The sequence below is a fragment of the Dermacentor variabilis genome, chromosome 8 (assembly GCF_050947875.1).
Source record: "Dermacentor variabilis isolate Ectoservices chromosome 8, ASM5094787v1, whole genome shotgun sequence".
NCBI lineage: Eukaryota > Metazoa > Arthropoda > Arachnida > Ixodida > Ixodidae > Dermacentor > Dermacentor variabilis.
This window is the reverse complement of record NC_134575.1, coordinates 103,725,182-103,744,978: the sequence shown is the minus strand read 5'-3', so window position 1 is coordinate 103,744,978 and position 19,797 is coordinate 103,725,182. Positions and strand designations below refer to the sequence as shown.

Below are 19,797 nucleotides of genomic sequence, written 5' to 3'. Positions count from 1 at the left end.
CATGTCGCCAACGTGCTGGTCGATGACACGGCGTTCAGCGGCCGACACACGATACGGACGCTGGCGCAATGGTGTTTGTTGGCCGGTGTCGATACGGTGAACGACTGCGGACGCCCGGCCCAAGGATGGTTGGCCAATGTCAAATGAGGCACGAAAACGCTGGAGGAGCTTGATGATTTCGGTGTGTTGCGCAGGTGTGAGTTCTGCGTCGAAGGCACGAGCGAAGACGTCTACAGGGGCATCGGTCGCGGCGGGAGGAGTTACGGCACAAATCGGAAGTGATGCCGTATCACCAAACATGGTGGCCGGAAGAATGCTATCGAAAGCTTCAGCGGTACCCAGGCACTCGTCACGGAGTAGGGATGATGGGCAGGCGGACGGATTGCACGCGTAAAGGGCAGCAGAACCTTCGCAAAAAGTGACGACAGCAAACGGAAGCAGAAAGTTCCGGCGGCGCGCACAAGTGGTCGACGGCGTAAAATGGACAGATGAGTTCGCAGCAGAGCTACGTAACACAGGAACCAGAGCGGCGGAGAAAGGTGCAATATCGATGTCAGAGGCGGCAACAATTTTAGGAGATTAATGGTCGTCAGGGTCAAAACACGGCACTGATAACGTAAGTTCGCAACGAGCGCAGTCGATAAGAGCTTGAGTTACAGATAGGAAATTCCAACCAAGAATAACGTCGTGCGAGGAACGAGGCAGGACGACAAATTCGATAACATGCATAACGCTTTGAATGACAACCCGGGCTGTGCACGACGCTGAAGGCTGAACGTGATGCGAGGTTGCCGTACGCAGAGAAAGAGAGGTAAGGAGAATGGTCACTTTGTTCAAATTGCGGCAGAGCTTCTCACTAATAATAGAAACGGCGGCTCCGGTGTCGATAAGTGCGTGTACGGTGACGCCGTCTACGGACAGTTCAATTTCGTTCGCAGGCGCAGAATGAGGCCTTGAAATGTTCGACGGAAATGCAGTTCTTGCCTCTGGAACTGCGACTGCTAGTTTTCCTCTCGGGCTGGGCTGGGTCGGCGAACCATCGGGGAAATGGATCGGCGACGTGGGGAAGGCGACCGGCGTGAATCGAAGGGGAGGCGACTGTAAGAGGTGTCCGGAGGAAGGTTAGATTGGCCCTGACGCGGAAGTCGAGCAGGCCTGTAGCTTGAGGCACCCCCACTGTCAGGTAAACGGGGGCTGCGACGGCGGCAGGATCGTGCTACGTGGCCCGGAAAATGGCATGAATAACATATTGGCCGGTTATCAGGTGTTCGCCACGGGTTGACGACAGGGGCTCCAGCAGCCGAGTAAGGAACGACTATCAGACGCGAAGGTGGCGGCGGTACATGGAAGGTGCCGGCGGCCCAGTAGGAATCAGGAGCCGGAGGAGTGTAAGGCCGCGCGACAACGTCAGCGTACGTTAGCGGTCCAGCTGCAGGCTGCGGAGGAGGGGCAGATGGCAGCGCCGCGGCAACTTGCGTCTGAATGACGTGACGAAGCGAAGGAGCCAGGGTTGTCGACGGCTCGGGTGCACTATTCGCCAGAGAGAGTTGGCGTGCGACTTCCTGGCGGATGAACTGCTTTATCTCCGGCATTAAAGCAGAGATGTCGACAGCGTCGCGACCGAAGTCCAACGGGGATAGATCCGCAGTGTCCTGCTGAGCAGCGCGAGTTGATGCACGTTGCTTGCGCAGCTCGTCGTACTGCTGGCAAAGCTGTATGAGCTTGGCAATCCTCCGGGGACTCTTCGCGACGAGCATTTGAAAGGCATGCTCATCGATGCCTTTCATGACGTGCTTGATCTTGTCTGCTTCATCCGTGGATGAGTTGACGCGCTTGCAGAGCGAGAGCACGTCTTCAATGTAACTGGTGAAGATCTCGTCCTGGCGTTGAGCTCGACCACGCAAGCGCTGCTCAGCGCGAAGCCAGCGAACTGCGGGACGGCCGAAGACCGCAGCCAAAGCAGCCGTGAAAGCCGACCAGGTGGTAGAATCGGCTTCGTGATTGCGGAACCATAGGTTGGCCACGTCAGTCAAGTAAAATATGACATTTGTGAGCTTGGCGCGGTCGTCCCACTAATTATAGGCGCTTACACGGTCATATTCGGCGAGCCAGTCTTCCACGTCGTGGTCGTCTGTGCCGCTAAATATAGCCGGATCGCGCTGGCGGATAACACCAGAGCAGACGATGGCCGGGGGCACGGGAGCAGCAGCCTGGGACGGTCCCGGTTCATCCATTGTAACAGCTGGTAGTAGCGTCCGACTGCGGAGTTCCAGGATGTTGAAGAGAAACCCAGCACCTCCACCAAATGCAACGGGGGGGAGTTCGCCTAGCAGCACTAGCTCTAGGTTGCAGCGGTAGGCTTGAAACAGGTCGGTGCTATCTCGACACGAGGAAGCAAGCACACCTCGTCGTCTTCTCATCCACTAGCACCATGCCCGCTGCCCAGTGCCTTCAGTACAATATATATATATATATATATACTAGGTGCGTTGTTTAGATCGTGCTTAGATTTAGGGGCACGTTAAAGAACCCCAGGTGGTCAAAATTTCCGGAGTCCTCCACTACGGCGTGCCTCATAATCAGAAAGTGGTTTTGGCACGTAAAACCCCAAATATTATTATTATTATTATTGTTTAGATCACCCATTACGCAGGAGAAACCAACTATAAACGTCGTATGATCTTGAAAAAATATCAAAAGAATTTCCCGCTGTCTCTTAGCTATTGCCTAAGAGACGAGAAGGCGAAAGCCTTGCATTGCCTATTGTAATTCACCTTAATCCACCTGAATCTACGGTAATCCACGCTAATCCACCTTAATCCAATCTCTGATCAATCAGTAACTTTGCTAATAATTGAGCATCTCTATAGACGGCTGGACCTGTTTTAGTTGGCTTCTGGCCTTCGTTTGCCCACGTGATGTTTTCTCTATCTCATAACGAGACCTAGAAGCATAAAGACGTGAGGCTTTTGCATTAAAACGAGGGTTACGTGTTGACTTGCAATGCTTCCAATTAGGTGAGGAGCGTGAATTTTTTTTCACAAGTTGCATTTGACATAACCCTATTTCATCGAAATAGAAACTTTGTGTAACCTACACCTATGATGGATCATTGGATGCATAGATGATGCAGCCCTATGTCACCATCTAACACTTGATTAGGAATGTTTTTTTACACAGAATTCATTGAATCTACAATAACCTCAATGCTCAGTGAGATTCGCCATGGGGATCCATGAATTTTCGCCAGACTGAACCTTGGGGGCATTTGTATTTCGGCGAGGGCAACATGCTAAAACTACGCCACTCGAAAGGCAGCCTCAGAAAGCTTCACGGCACTTGCTTATGTAATTTTATGCCAGCCTCAATTAACCAACTTTTCAGCTTTTTCTATAGTTCATCCAATACCTGTACCTTACTTTCAACAAACATTAAAACAAACTGCCTCGTTTATTTTAACCAGGACGCTAGACGTACTTCCTATCATGATTTAAAAAAAAAACAGAAAGAAACGAGCGTTCCAAAATCATTTGCGACGCTCCTATTCTAAGCAATGAATGCGAAAGTCTCTGACACATTCGAGTTAGCATGCACCGCATTCCTATAAAATGCAAATTTTGGGCAATACAGAATTTTCTGCAGTTATTGATAAACCAAGCTGCATATGGCAGCGTGGTACTTTCTAGCACTAGATAAATGCTCCTTTTCCTTTTTCCTGAACAAAAGCAGTGTTTGGTCCACCTGCATCCAACTTTGTCCACTAATGCGCGATAACGTTTTCTCTAAGGTCACTATCTTGCTCTTGGTGGCATAGATAGTTGGACTAGGGCAACCAATTAATTTAGTACAGCTAGTAAATGTATGCGCGCACGCTACCCGTGTCACGCCTCCTAATTACGACAAAATTGAACAACGTGGTTTGTACAGTTCACCAAGCTCATCCGAGAAATGAAGCAAAATCCTATTATCACGCATTGAAATAAATATATATAAGGTCCAACACGTATTTCCAATGCTTCTGTTAATGAGAGCAACGAAATAGCTCACGCAAAAAGAAAGAAAAACGAAGTTCTGTGATTGAAGGCGCGTGGCAAGGGAGTTCTTCGTCTTCTTCATGAAGAAAGTCGTGGCGTAAGAGGCGCGGCTCTTGGCTTGTCGGGCATAGTGTCCTTCACTGTACTTGAGGCTTGCTCTACCAGACAACGAGGTGCTCAGACTTTACACTGGTGCCGAAACTCCGGAACGGCATTCGTGGAGGGCCACGTAACGCTCGCAAAACGCGAGAGCAGCTGGGCGACTACATTTCACTAAGATTATTTTACCCATATGTTTCAAGATAAAACAACTCGCCCCAAAAGAAGTATTGATGAAGTTTACCAAAGGAGCTGAGGATCTTCTACTCAGCATCGTGTTCGGTCTCGCGGGGATTCGCAGCATGTTTCAGCGCCTCAAGAAAAACAGCAACGAACTCGCTAAGGCCAACAAAGCACAGCAAGCAGAGATGACTGATGATGAAACAGCTGCTGACATTGACTCTTTGCTGCAGTGCGGGGACCGGGCTACGAAAAGCCTTGTTGTTTTACTACATCACATCTAGGAGCTAACCCTGCGGACTTTGTTGAAGACCCAGTGGTGGCGTACCAACAGACTCATTGTTGTTGCGTCAAACAAGCCCAAGCGAAGCTTCCATCGTCTACGCAGTGAGGTTTCCTAGGCTAGAGGGGACGAGAATCGGCGGTTCCCCTGCGAAATGCCTTCAATTATGGGACCCCTTTCAACGCTAGGGACACCAGAATCCGCGGCTTAACAACATTGGTTGGTTCCACTATCTCCGGTCTGTTCTAGACTGCCAAGATTGAAATGCTATTGCAGGTGTACTGACAATATACAGCACTAACGCGGACGCCATTCCCATATTGAAGGAGCGGCTTGGAGGCCTGCGAAGTTTTCAACATAAACATTCGGAAAATACCCGAACTTTCCGCCCAATCACAAGGACTGCGAACGTTAGTGCGCTAAGAAGCCTCTACGAATTTGCGCAAGTAAATATCAGGGGCCTCAAATTACACCACATCTCGGAGTCGAACTACGCCGTGATGCGGTGCGGAGTGCCAACGAAATAGATTCCACAAGACATAGTGGTGTCAAGTGTGAATGAACAGGAGAACTCGGAACAAGAACTTCAGAAACTGATCATGTACCTTGGCATTGAGAAGGAATGTAGAGATAAGTCGAACAACCAGCAACGTATCTCGTACGGCAGTCAATAGCAGAGTTCCGGCTGCCGTTAGAGTCGGCCAACGGCACCAGCTGCTGGTGTCGATTACAACGTCACGGTGAAGGAGGAGGCGTGCGGCTTCTAAGAGACGGCACATTCAATGCAGGATTGAAACGCCCCGGTTGATAGCGCGAAGGCGTCGTCTGTCGATGGCTGAATGCTGCTTCAGGTGTACAACCAAGGGACACCGAGCAAGGGACGGTCAACGTAAGATGAGCTGCTCGCAGTGTCTACAAATACACGCTCCTTCAATGTGTTCAAGAATGCGGGCTAAACAAGCTTACGTAACGACGCCACCAGTACGCACAACGAGCAGTAATCTCACGTATGAAGACGAAGGCATCGCTCGCGACTACGATGGAGCGACGACCACAGCATGACGACGACGTTGTGACAACGGAAGCATGACAGCGACTTTTTGATAACGATGACAAGGAAACGGCGGCATAATTATGATCGAATAACGAGAGCATATCTGCGATTTAATGACGAATAGAGATTGACATCATTGGAAGTACAAAGGTGGTAGGAGGATGACGACACAATAGTGGGATGACGTTATTGAATTATAATGATGGTAAAACGAGAGCGTGATGATACGGCAAGACGACGGCAGTGTGACGACGACAGCGTGACGGCAACAGCATGAAAACTCGGATGACGAAGTTACAGTGATGACGACAGAACGACCGCGACAGTATCACCTCGACGGCATTACAAAGAATACTGTATGACGACGATGACAATGCAATGGTATGAGGACGACTGGGAGGATCACTTGCACATGAAAACAATGGCGCGACAATGACTGTTCAATGAAGCCGCTATGACGGCGATTGCATGACGAGAGTCGCATGACGACGCTGAAGTTAAGACAATGGAGTGTTCATCAGTATGCTGGTGTGACCACGAATGAATGCATGGTTATTGTATGCTGACGTTGGCGTGACGACGACGGCGCCACAACAGTTAGATGAAAAAGCTGGGGTGACCACGATGCAACAACGACGGCATCGTGACTACGATCTTAGCAACCCAAGCTGTTAGACAACTTGGGCTGCTCGGTCGACGTATAATGGCATGATGTCATGACGCATGATGGCATGACAAGTGTCACATAAATAAGCTCGAATGACGATGACCACGACGGCGTCATAACCAGGACAGCAGTGACCGCTGTTGTGACTTAATGGCTATGGTGCGGCGCTGCTAAGCACGAGGTTGCAGCATAAAATCGTGGCCGGGGCGGCCGCGTTCTTGTGGAGGCGAAATGTAAAAACACCCTTGCCCCGTGCATTGGGGGCACATTGAAAATCCCCGGTGGTCATAATTAATCCGGATTCCCCCAATATGGCGTGCCTCATAACGTAATCGTGGTCTTGGCACCTGAAACCCTACAATACATTGATTCAGGATAGTGGCTCAAGCTGAGCCCGCTGAATAAAAGTAAAGGTAGCGACATTCCAACTCGCCCGACCACTCCTTCTCATGGTCTGCGCTCCGTACACGTTTTCCCTCATCGCTCACCGTCGCAGTTCGGCTGTTCGGTCTGAGGCACGCCGGCTTCTCCCATTGAGTTACGTGAGTTGAAGTATTAAAAATTGTTCTTGAGTGTTTGTGTATGACTTTTTGCCGTATTTAAGGGTTTTTATTGTGTGCTGTGCTAGAAGCAATGACGGAACGTTTTGAAACTGGCAAAAGCAAATGATCTTTCCCCTTTTTAGGCACAGCAACTGCGCACTTGTTTTGCCGCTTGGGGTTGGCTGCCTGCTTACAGTCAGAATTCTTTTGAGCCTTGATTTGTGGACAAATTCCTCTCGGTGTAAAATTGTAACACAACAATCACAGATTTTTGTCTTGCCAATAATGTATACGCAATGTACATGATGTTCATATACCTGCTAGAGCTTATTTGAGTGTTATGCCGTCTATGACCAGCCCACCTGCAGGCAAAAACATTGTCGCGGCTTCCACAGATCAAGCAGCATTGCGAGTTATTTCAATTGCATCGATCAGATTCTTAACTTGGATTTCCAAAGACATTTGCTCGGCGTGAAAGGACTGCTATGAAGTCAAGGTTGCGCCTTTGCACGTGAAATGCGATTCGTTTGCGTGTGTGCAGTACTATGTACCTGCCCATTCAACAACTTGGATGTTAATGCAGTGCTCAAAGTGCGTACGTGCGTACTTGTGTGTACCCGATCGACTACCGTGTGTCGAGCTTGTGCAGCTTCATAATTTATTAATCTTAGCACCAGGATGACTGACCCCAAGGCGCGTAACATACTCGCCTGATTAACGCGAGCGTCATGTAGATACGTGCGCGATCAAATGGAGCACCTCAACTATTCTTGTCGTTTGGTCATGACGCTGGCTTCTCTTTATACAGTGACACTGGTTCAACGCTTTTATAACAAACTCGTATCGTTGGCTCTCAAGCGCAAACGTTAGAGTGAAACGTGTACTTCATTTGTAAACTAAGCGTATGCAAAGACCAAAGTTACACATAAAAATGGTTTCGATAAGTAAGGACTTTCCCCCTCTTTTTTGCGCAGTTCCATGTGAGTATAAGTCAACAAATCCGTGCACTACTTTATTCTACCGAGACGGCGAAGGGCAGAAAGCCTACTCACAATTGTCAAGATCACTTACATTTCGTAATGAACAGCTTGGCCTCGCAAAATGTATTTGCAGCGCCTAACAAAAGCATCGACTACGCACTCTCAGCAGTGCAACAAGAACTCGCGTAACGTTTTTAGCACGATATACTTTTAGTGCTCCACAGCTTCATATACCTCTTGACGATAGAGCAAACAAAGGAAAAACTCAGTTCTTCAATGACACAGTTAGCCACGATAGTTAGCCTAAACATGCGAAATGCCTTGTAAATGGGTCGCCGCAACAACTTGACGACGAACTGTCATGTTAGCAAATGTGCTGAGACGAGGAAAAGAACCAAATAGTGAAAAGGGCGTGAGAAATGCCACGTGATGGCGCTCGACCAACTGGGAGACGCAGACCTTCACTCCTGCTTCTTCGTGTGCTCTTCGACGCAATGGCGGCGGCAAGATAACAGTACGTCGTTACCTTTGGTTTTATAAAGGGCTTAGCCCAAGCTGGTAGACAACTTGGGACATGGAGTCGGCGTAAGAGGCTATAGGTAGCTATGCAGCTAGGCAGGCTCACAACGGCGTAAGAATTCAAAGAAAGCTAATCGCATTAAAACACAGTTGGGAATCAGCACTTGTACTGTCTGCTTTCATACGTCTGCATTTTTTGGCGCTGTACCTTTTACAAAGCTTGTGTCCCAACTCCCGCCTCTTTCTCTATTAGTTCCGGCCCTCTCTTATGCTCACAGACAGCAGTTCACATGACCTTTAACCATCAGCTTGCCGGCCGCGCTTGCAAGATTGATGACGGGACATCCCAGCGCCGGCCACACTGGACAGTGCCCTAGCATGTTAAATTTTACCGCAACGAATTGCAAGCAACAGCTAAACGTGTATCCTGTCAAGCGCTTACCTTGTCCTGCTTCGACTGCAGACGATGTTTCAGGCGCTCGTAAATTGTCGCTGCAAGATTCGCTCATCTCTTTTAGCCTGTTGACAGTAAGCTTAAGGATCTCTTGCACAGAGAGCGCTATATCGTAGTCACGCTCCAGCATTTGTTTCACCTCGATGCTCAGCAAGGAGTCAATGCCCATCTCGCCGAGGCTGACGGTCGGTTTCATTGTCAATGGATCTTCGACGCCTGTGCGAGAGGTAACAAAGACAGATTAGAAATATTGATAGAGCGCGGCTTCATTGGCTTGGTTCATGAATGGTTGTTCCGTGCTTCACCTTACCTGCTTCATAGGGATCGCTGTTGCTTATGTGTCGCGCAAACAGCACTCTACACTTTTAATAGAAATTACACCCTTGAGCCGTATCTGGCAACACAACGATACACTCTAAAAACAAGTGCACCCTTGGGGGTGTATATTTGCCACACAACAATACTCGTCATCTGTCTTGCCCGCATTTCCTTTCTTTAAGAGGAAGTTTTAGCTTGGGCCCAACTCCGATGCAGCCTATTCAAATACATGTAAAACGCAAAAACGTTTTTATGAGATAATCCCTGGACCGATTTTAATGACATTTGTTGCATTTAAGATATAAGGTTAAATTCTAGTGACTGTTGGAAGCTGAACTTAGATTTAGGGCTTGAATTTTATTAAAACGATCTTCAAATATTTGACCCTTTGCAAAAAATAGAAGCACTAGGTTTACAAATTCATAGCTCTGCATCAAAAACTGATATCGCGGTTCTATAAACGGCATCCATTAGGTCATTCAAAGCGGAGAAATTCAATATGTCATTTTACATCTCACGTGAATTTGTTACGTTGATTACAAGGGTTTTGCAAGAGCTTTATTTCCCTATTACTAAATTTATTTATATTCATGTGTAACAAATCAATTTTGTCCGCTTTAGATGTACTACTAGATGCAATTCACAGAATTGTATTATCGTTTTTTGTTGTTGAGTTACAGAGTTGTAAACTTGATAGTTTCGTTTTCTGGAAATTTACGAGTTTTGCAAATTTTTAATAAAAAATTTACAACCCTACTCAAGAATTCGAAACCAACAGTCACTAGATTTTAAGTTTTTCTTTTAAATGCAACAAACCTCGTCATATTTGGGCAGTGGTTGCCGAGAAAAACGAATTCTCCTTTTACATGTATATAGATAGGAGCACTCGAGCTAAAGCTTCCTCTTAAGGCTGCGAGCCCGGCACTTCTATGTCACGAACGGCATGCGCATTATGAGCATGACAAAGCATTCTTGACAGGAAAGTAAAGAGCGCAGCGTTTTCAAGAAAGGAAATGCGGGCAAGACAGATGATGATTATTGTTGTGTGGGAAATATACACCCTAAAAGGTGGGAACGTTTGTTAGAGTGTAGTCATCTGTCTTGCCCGCATTTCCTTTCTTTAACGCTGCGAGCCCGGCACTCCTATGTCACGGATGGCATACGCATTATCAGCATGACACAGCATTCATGACAGGAAAGTAACGAGCGCAGTGTTTTCAAGAAAGGAAATGCGGGCTAGACAAATGATGAATATTGTTGTGTGGCAAATATACACCTTAAAGGGTGTAATTTTTTTTAGAGCGTAGTCGTCATCTGTCTTGCCCGCATTTCCATTCTTTAACGCTCCGAGCCCGGTACTCCCAAGTCACGAACGGCATGCGCGTTATAACAATGACAGAGCATTCTCGACAGGAAAGTAACGAGCGCAGCGTTTTCACGAAAGGAAACGCACAGATGAAGATTGTTGTTGTGTGGCAAATATACACCCCGATGGGTATACTTTCGTTTCAGGGTGTAGTTGTTACAAGTGAACGTATAGTGATTGGTGACAGTGTTTATCTGCAAATATTCTGAAGCTCAGTGTATTCTGTAATTTTGTTCGCTTAAAATTACTGAGCCTACTAATACGCTAGAGATGCCTGGTGACACGATACAATTCGTATGGGATTTCATCGGCTAAGAGGCTCTTACGAACCGAGAAATACATCAGTTGGTAACACGGAATGAGCGTCCACTTACAGTGGCATACATATTTTTTTTTCATTAAACGCATAAATAAGGTAACCGCATTATCGTTCATTGTAACAATTGTTCATCTTGGATAGGACCAGAATCTCGTGGCATTAGATATGTATTACTCGTGGGGCATTTTTTTGTCGGAGGTAATACAATGTTTCACTAAAAGTAATAGGAGGATTTATGTGAACCTCTTGGAAATAAAAGGATAAAGAAGAACTGTTATATGAGGCCACATGCATAAGTCAGAGCTTTTTTTGTTTCTATTGTCGCAGTTGCTTTACATTTAAGAAGACAGGAGAAAAGCCGATGTTGGCGCGAGAAAACATGGAGACTTAGGTGGTGAACATCTAAGAAATTTTTACTACGGTAGGCAGTACACGAACTACAATTGCAATGTCTGTAGGTAGAAAGCCACAACAACCCACCAATTATGTGAGCCACGCTCTGAACAAGCTCTCGCTTCTCCATTCTCTCCGTCGTTGGGGACTGGCTTCTCTTGACCAGGCTCGAGACGACGGGGTGGCTTTGGCTCAAGAAGTACTCCATCACCGCCAAACATGAATTTATTGGCTGTGACAGAAGTCCACAAGCTGTCACGTCACAACGTATGACATCGCGGAAAATGCCGCCGTCTCCGATAGGGGCCCACTGGATGGCTAATCCTAAATATACAAGAACAACTATTATTTTTCATTTGGTTAGGATGGCAATATTTATAATGATGTTTACCGGAGTAACTATATCGAGCCGGTTGGTTCAGAGCGTAAGAAGGATGTGGGCTTAAGGAGGAAGACCAGCAAAAGATAAAGAAGAGACCGAAAGAACTAGAAGGAGGAAATGTGTGGCGCACTTGCTGTCTCCACTTGTTTCTCCTGTTGCGTTATAATCTTGCGCCCCTCGGAGCTCTTAAAAAAATTCACAATGGTGCTTCGCTGGGCTGTAATTATCTGCCAATGATATACCACCTGCTTAGAATATTTCCATGTCAGGGCTTTCTCAAGCAAGCCAAAGCGGTGGTTTCCCGGTTAATCATTTTTAAGAGTATAGTTGGTACATTGATAAAAAAAAGAACAGGCGCATTTTTATGCGCAACGCTTTAAAAAACTGTCATATCTAGGCCCATACCGTTCTCCTTGATAGTCTACGTGACTAGCGGGATATTAGCGGCAAGTGAAATTCCAGCGGTAACATTGCTAATTACCTAAAATATGGTAATTAGCTTTCTAGTTTCCAACTAGGAGGCACATTGAATTCCCAAATTGAAGCCGAGTATCGAAATCACGTCTCAGAAGAAATCGTACGACAACTTCAGTTCCCAAATATGCAACCTAGCAAATGTGCAAAAATATAAAACGATATTCCCGTTGATAGCCTCTCAAAAGCTTGCCTCGAACAGTTAGAGACAACCCTAGCTGGTACGAGGGGACAACATTAGCATCTCTTGGGAAAATCTCATTCCGCAATGACAAAAAATTTCAAGATAATTTATGAATACGGTACAAAATTATTCGCTCTTTACCTTTTAAAAACACGAGAGTACGAATGAAGGCATACGGTTGCCGGCACCATTTGCCACCTATTTCTGGACAAGGCGCTCTTGTGAACAAAAACATGAACATAAATATGACCTAGTTCAAGAGCAGTGCTAAGCAAAGTGCAATTTCTACTAGGATATGATTTAGTGGTGTATTGTGGGTGCCATGTGCATGCAGGCAGCAGTTTCAGTTTTTCATATTGGCGGTAAAAAGAACTTCTGGCTCATGGGTTGGCCGCTAGGATAATATATTTGATGGCGTCTGAGCTATGTACTGCAGTATGACTGAGCTATCGCAAGCGGCATCATTGACGTTTACTGTGCCGAAGAATTTACTAAAAGAACTTGCAAGCTGTTTGCCTGACCAATGCTGCCTTACCAGTGCCTGACCAGTGCTGTAAATGCTTAGAGTGGTTGGAACGCTAAGGTGTGTGTATATTTATTTCTTCGTTAATTAAGGTGCTTCCACATGTCCATTAGCTTCCTTGCGAAAGGTTGACTGAAATTGTTAAAGTAGCTACCCTACCGGTACTAATATCATGATTCAGTCGAATACGCTTTAACTTTTGCTTTGAAAAAAAATCAACGTCCATGACCTTTGTGAAGATTACAAACATTTCATTTTGGACCATCAGTAAAAGGCAAGCAGTTAGCCATGGTTTATGAGTTCCTTAAACGGTGTAAAGATGATAGTAGGAAAACAGGCTTTAAAAATGGCTAGGAACACAGCCAGATACTTGGTATGCACGCTAAAACTGTGATGGAGTGATCGGCGACACTCTAGCTCACAGTGGTAATGAGAAATGTCATATAGTGTAACGTTGGCATAGAAGATGTAACTCAGCCATCGTGAAACATTTTTTAGGTGGCATATCTTTCGACAAGCAAGACTATTCACAGGTGACTCCTGAGGTCACAACGAGACACCTCAACGGGGTGTTGGCGTCATTGGTGAAAATAAGGTACCAATGATGACGTGGTAGGTGCAAGAACAGCAGGCACTGAATAAGGTTTCGAAAGCAAAGGTAAAATTTCCTCTTCCATGGCGCATCTACCGATTAGGTATGAAAGTCGCTAGCTATCTACGGTACAATATATGCATGCCAGAAGTGATTCAAGAAGACTACAACTTTCCTTGCAGGGATATACATGACAGACAATATAAAGCACAGTCACTTAGTAGGTACAATTTCAACACCACCATAGATCACACTGCGACTATACAAGACATGAACAGCAGACCCTCTCCTTTATAAGCGTTATACCACACCCGGACTGTTTTTCACTGTGGTTGAGAAAACACTAGCAATATACAGATATAGAAAATACATCTGTTTTAGTTGGGAATCATACTTCAGTTCCGTAAATAGAATTGAAATTATCACATGGACTGTGCAACAAGATCCTCAGTTGATCGTTTTTACCGAAATCATGTTTTCATGAAGGATTTACAGCAATTTGCCATCGGCTTTACAAAAATTAGTGGTTAAGTGCATTGTGTGAAGGGGGCGGGGGTCTTTGCCTATTTAAGGCAACCTACAATAATTTGTGCTTCAGTGAATGCATCATTTACGGCATTTTCAGAAGTAAATCTCAGCAACAAATTCATACTGCCTTCGTCGTTTCTTCTTATGGCAGGGATATTGTTATTTATCGTCAGCACGTGTAATATATAAAGATGTTCACTATCCATGCTAGAACACTGCACGGGCGTGAGGTTTCGACCTGCGTCCAATACGAGGCCACCGTTCGAAGCCAGAGACCTGCCCCCAGGACTCCAAGCTTAGGCGCACCGAATGCACTAGTGTGCCACGTGCCCAAAATCTACTATAGCTCAAGTGGTAAAATAATGTAACACAGCACTTGCATTCATCATCATCAGCATCAGCCTGGTTACGCCCACTGCCGGGCAAAGGCCTCTCCCATACTTATCCAACAACCCCGGTCATGTACTAATTGTGGCCATGTCGTCCCTCCAAACTTCTTAATCTCATCCGCCCACCTAACTTTCTGCCGCCCCCTGCTACGCTTCCCTTCCCTTGAAATCCAGCCCGCAACCCTTAATGACTATCGGTTATATTCCCTCCTCATTACATGTACTTTCCATGCCCCCTTTCCTTTCTTGATTTCAACTAAGATGTCAATAACTCGCGTTTGTTCCCTCACCCAATCTGCTCTTTTCTTATCCCTTAACGTTACACCCATCATTCTTCTTTCCATAGCTCGTTGCGTCGTCCTCAATTGAAGTAGAACCCTTGCCGTAAGCCTCCTGGTTACTGTCCCGTACGTGAGTATCGGTAAGACACAGCTGTTATACGCTTTTCTCTTGAGGGATAATGACAACCTGCTGTTCATGATCTGAGAATGCCTACCAAATGCACCCCATCCCATTCTTATTCTTATGATTATTTCAGTCTCATGATCCGGATCCACGGTCACTACCTATCCTAAGTAGATGTATTCCCTTACTAGTTCCAGTGCATCGCTGCCTATCGTAAACTGCTGTTCATCATATGCTACTGCACGCATTGGAATTGGCTTGCTCAAGTGGTAAGAAAATGTTGCATTTTCGCGCCAGAGGCCAAGGGTCGATCGCGAAAGCAAATTCTATACAGCTACGCGAAGCAATTGTTACACTGTTCGTGGCCATTAAAACTTGAAAATATTCGCTTGCTCACTAAATTAACAAGCATGTCATCAGGCGCGCACAAGCAAACATGAAAACATGTCACTCGATGACCGCAGAAACATGCTGTCAAAACGCTGGGGTGAGGAAAAGTGCCATCCCCAATGAGTGAATTACCCTTCCTGCAACCTCCGCTTTAGCGCGAACTATTCGGCTAGAACACAGCGCACAAGAAGCTATCGGCCTCGGCGCGCCTAGAATCTGTACCCATCGCAGATTACTTTCAAGAAGGGCCCGTGCGACCACCTTCAGCCCCGCCTTCAGGCGCACCCACATAGCGATTTCACGGCGAATAAGTGGCAGCTGGCCGCTCCGTAGAGTCCACCCAGATGCCAGCGGTCAAAGTATAGCTGTTCACTACCGATTAAGCAGGGATTGATATTAGAACGTTTTAGTTGGTCTGGTAATCAGGTAAGTGCGGACGGAATGGGGCGTTGGAACGGAGTCGCGTAGGCGTATAGGTGGGTGGCCTGCATGGTGAAGCCACGTGTTCGCGCGGAGTTCAGACAGACAAAAACCGCTAATATTGCAGTAACCAAATATGTTCTACTTCGATGATTGTGTAAAATTTGGGCAGTGACACAAAAATGTGGCTGTCAGAAATATACACCGCTAACAAAGTAAAATATACTTGGTTTCTGCAATGTTAGCAGTTTTTGACTGTTTAAGCTCTACGCCACCAGGATGCTGCACCGTGCAGGACGCTCACGTTTGCGCCTCCGCCCCTCCGCTCAGTCTGCCTGCGTATCCCCGAATACCGGACAAGCTAAACCTCTCTCTTGACGCAAGCGCCGAACGCAGGCGGGCAACGCGGACTAATCAGTGCTCGGCTGCATCCGACATCTGGCCGTACCATAAAAAGCCGTCACTTCCCGCGTATGTTACCCCCTGTGTATGCAGGGCAGTCAGTGCCCACAGAAGAAGGATCGGCACATAATATGCTTCCATCGCAGATAATTACCTCAACAAAGCTATTTTCTGTGCAGGCCTAAAGAAATGAAGCTTCAAAATTTCCATACTTCCATTGTTTCATTAATTCTTCAAATATATATCAGAGCATCATATGATATTTTGATCTAGTGGTGACACGCAATATGCACTTTCTGCAACATTGCATGCGGTAACGTAATTACAATGCGATTTCGTTATCTGGACACATAGCACTAGACCATTGCAGCTGGGCAAACTTCCTGCCAGGAATTATTGCGGAATATGACCACTAGCCTGAGCAGGTGACACGGTTATGTTGCCTTTCACATGCCAAATCGTGAAATTCACGTTGCTATGAACGGGACAGCTGACGAAGGAACCACTGCACTCACCGGGAAGCCCTTCAGCCACACGATGCTCGCAAATACGCTCCGTAACGGAGTTTGCGAAGCCGTAGCCTGTATGGCCAACATTGCCACGACCGCAAGACACGGTGGAGAAGACGACAAAGTGGTCGAGTTCGGGACAATCGATTCTGGACACCTTGTCAAGGCACTGAGTGCCCAGCACTTTGGGTTTGCACACATCTGCGTACATCTCGGCCGACTGGTTTTCTATCAAGGCCTCGCGAAGCACCTGCGAATATGAAAAAGTAAAACGCCTTCTCACAAAGTTGAATGGGTTCACGCCGTTATTTATATAACACACATCCGCTTTACATAAACTCGTTCATGTGATAGATTAGAATTTACCACAATGACGTTGCATGGCCGGAATCAAAGAATATAAAAACTATCAAGTGCAGCAAGTTAGCAGATTGCGCATTACGTGTTGTGACAGGAGAAAATGCAGAGATAGTTCTCGTACTCAGGTTGTGTTAGAGCTACGATGTTGTTCATGTGGTAATAGAAAAATATTGCTCTAAATGCAATCATACACCACATCTAAGGCAATAAGGCAATCATACACCACAGCTTCAAATCTTCTTGTACTGTAGATGATGAAAAATATCGCAGTTTCAGCCGAAATGCGAGGAATCGATTGCAAAACAAGTTATTAAGAACCTATACGGAGTAAGGGTAGCAGTCTTATCGGTCCTGTAAATTTTACACATTCGCTTTCTAAGTAAACAGATCAGCTTGGTGCCGTGAACGCAGGCCAACATGTACAGACCTCAGTCGATGACGGCTGACATTTGATGTCAAAATTCTGACGTAAGAAAGAGCGGCACACACAGCGAGGATATTGATCTTAATGCTGCCTCTCTCTTCAACGCGAACTAAGCCACCAGAACGCAGTGCACACGACGCCAACAGCCCTCGGCGCGCCTACACTCTTAAACAGCGCAGATCGCTTTGAAGGTAGGGCCCGCGTGGCCGCACTCAGCCGCGGCATACCTTCGCGTCACCCAAGTAGACCGCCCTCTCCCCACTATGTTGCCTTGCGCCGAATGGGAGACGGCGCGCTTCCTGGCCGCCTTCCTCGGTTGAGTCCACAATATTGAAACAGCATCCTTATCATCGCACCATCGCAAGCTTTCACTAACACCCAAAGTATACGGTGCGCGGCCGCGATGTTGTCGCGCTTGGACTTTACACGGAACAACACAACGGTGGTGACGGCGATAACAAGGGAGAACATTCAACTGGAGTATCCACATATTTAGTCTTACAATAAAAGTTAACGACGAAACTGCTCTGGGGGTTGTACAAGTACGCGTGAGCATTTCGCCACTTGCTCACCTTCACGCAGCCCGGTGTCGTTATCAGTGTTACGAAACTTGATCGGACCAGTATAAACGATAGCCTTGCTGCGACAGCAACTGCTGCGGACGGCGGCGCAAGGTGAATTGATGACGCAAGCAAACTAGTGTGCCTGGCGGCGCCAAGTGCACTGATGACGGACCGATCATTATAAGCTGTTATTGGTCATTTGCACCTTATCCATGTGCGTAGAACCATTATCAACCATGCTTCGGCAGCGGCTGCATCTGACGTGGCAGCGCGGGCCTTATCTCGAAAACAATGTGTGATGGAGACATAGTGAGCCGAGTGCTGATAGCTTACTGTGAGCTATGTCCTCACCGCTTAGTTCGCGTTGATGTATGATGCGCGAGCTGTATATTGAAAGTGATCTTCGACTGAGACAGAGTGCGGCGTGGGCTGACAGCTTCGTGTGCGCCGTGTTCTCGCCACTTCGGGTTGAAGCGAGAGGCAGCACGAAGGTGAACTCTCCTTCTGTTGCGGGCACTATCTTGAAAGCGATCGTCTTAGGGGACGGACGGACGAACTTGTTTTTGGTGGGGTAGGCATAGAAATACTTACGCATACGAAAAACACCTGCACGTAAATGTGTGGCCGGATATGCTTCAACGGACAGTAGTTGGTATAGCTTGCCTTTACAGCTTAAGTAGTGCTGCTTACGTACCACATAAAAAGACATTTCAGGTAAAGGTCTGTGTCTTTTTCGTGTTTACTTGTGGTGTTCACGTACGAGCGCCTTGAAAAGATAAGCCTACACCATACGTCACCTCTGGTGTCGCATCTTGAAGCGCCATGGAAAGATGTCAAAAAGGGACAATTTTAGTACTACCAGCTCTCTGTGCGTTGCGAATGAGCGTGGAAGCTACAGCTAAATATTTCAAAAACACAACACTTTATATGATGTATATCTAGACCGAACAAACGATCATGGTAGCTAAAGAAGCCTCTAATAACTGCATCACTGTTGTTTTTCGCTACCACTCACGTATTTATTGCCTTGTGCGTTCATAAACACTCGCAGACACGACAAATGTTGTCATGATTGTATTGTCCTGAGTGTGAAGGTCCTCTAACTAGCCCTGTTCATTCCTTTGCTAAGCTGTTTTGAGTCTGCCTCTCTTATTGCTATGACAATTGTATGGACACTGGAAAATCGGACACTCGTCGGCGTTGCCATGTGATTCCGCATTTATTTAGGCATATTGTTGGTGGAGGCAGAGACAACAAACGTATTAACAATATATTTACAGAGAGCAAGCGCTAAACCATATCGACGAATCCGTGCGCCAGATCAAAGGCGTCTTTTTCGTCAACGCTCCTCTTGAGGATTATTACCGTAACGTGAAACCCGGCAGCTGAAACGCCGTCATGGTATGGTGTAGGGGAGCGGTAAAGTTTAAAGCGGGATACGTTGATAACGTCTGTAGGCGGGTAAACCGAGGGAGAGGAAGACACGAGCGGTCTAATCTCGTAAATGACCCCTGTTGCACGTATTAAAACACCGTAAGATCCGGAGTACCGGGAAAGCAATTTTTCTGAGTCCAACACGGTGAGTCAGGAGTCTACAGAAGCACAAGGGCCCCCGGGGTATAGATAACGTCGCCAATACCGGAGTCGTAGAGGTGCCCCTGGCGGTCTTGCGAAATCGTAAGGCGATGGCGAGCAATCTGGCGTGTCTCGTCAGCTTTGGAAATGGCATTGCGGGCGTAATCAGTGCGCACATGTTCGGCGGCGAGGATTATGGTATCAAAACATAACGCTGGGTCACGGCCAAACAGAACATAAAACGGTGAAAAAACACCGGTATCGGGACGGGAAGAATTGTAGGCAAATGTAACGAAGGGCAATGCGGCGTCCGAGTCTTGATCGTCAGAAGAGACATCTGTAGAAAACATGCCAGTTAGCGTCGGACTAAATCGTTAAGTCAAGCCGTTGGTCTGCGGGTGTTGAGCCGTCGTAAATTTGTTTTGTCGCACAGGAGCGAAGCATGTCATAGATAACGCTGGAAGGAAAG

The 19,797-nt window shown here is 46.7% G+C and overlaps 1 protein-coding gene across 1 annotated transcript in view; it reads right to left on the bottom strand.

Annotated features, from left to right (window-relative positions):
- Window positions 1-19,797, bottom strand: part of LOC142591509 (fatty acid synthase-like) — a 238,068-nt gene that overhangs the window by 3,735 nt on the left and 214,536 nt on the right. The window contains exons 23-25 of the mRNA XM_075703832.1: window positions 16,413-16,656; window positions 11,296-11,532; window positions 8,801-9,028 (exon numbers count right to left, since the gene is read on the bottom strand). Coding sequence (XP_075559947.1) covers window positions 8,801-9,028; window positions 11,296-11,532; window positions 16,413-16,656 — 709 coding nt within the window. The remainder of the gene's footprint in view (window positions 1-8,800; window positions 9,029-11,295; window positions 11,533-16,412; window positions 16,657-19,797) is intronic.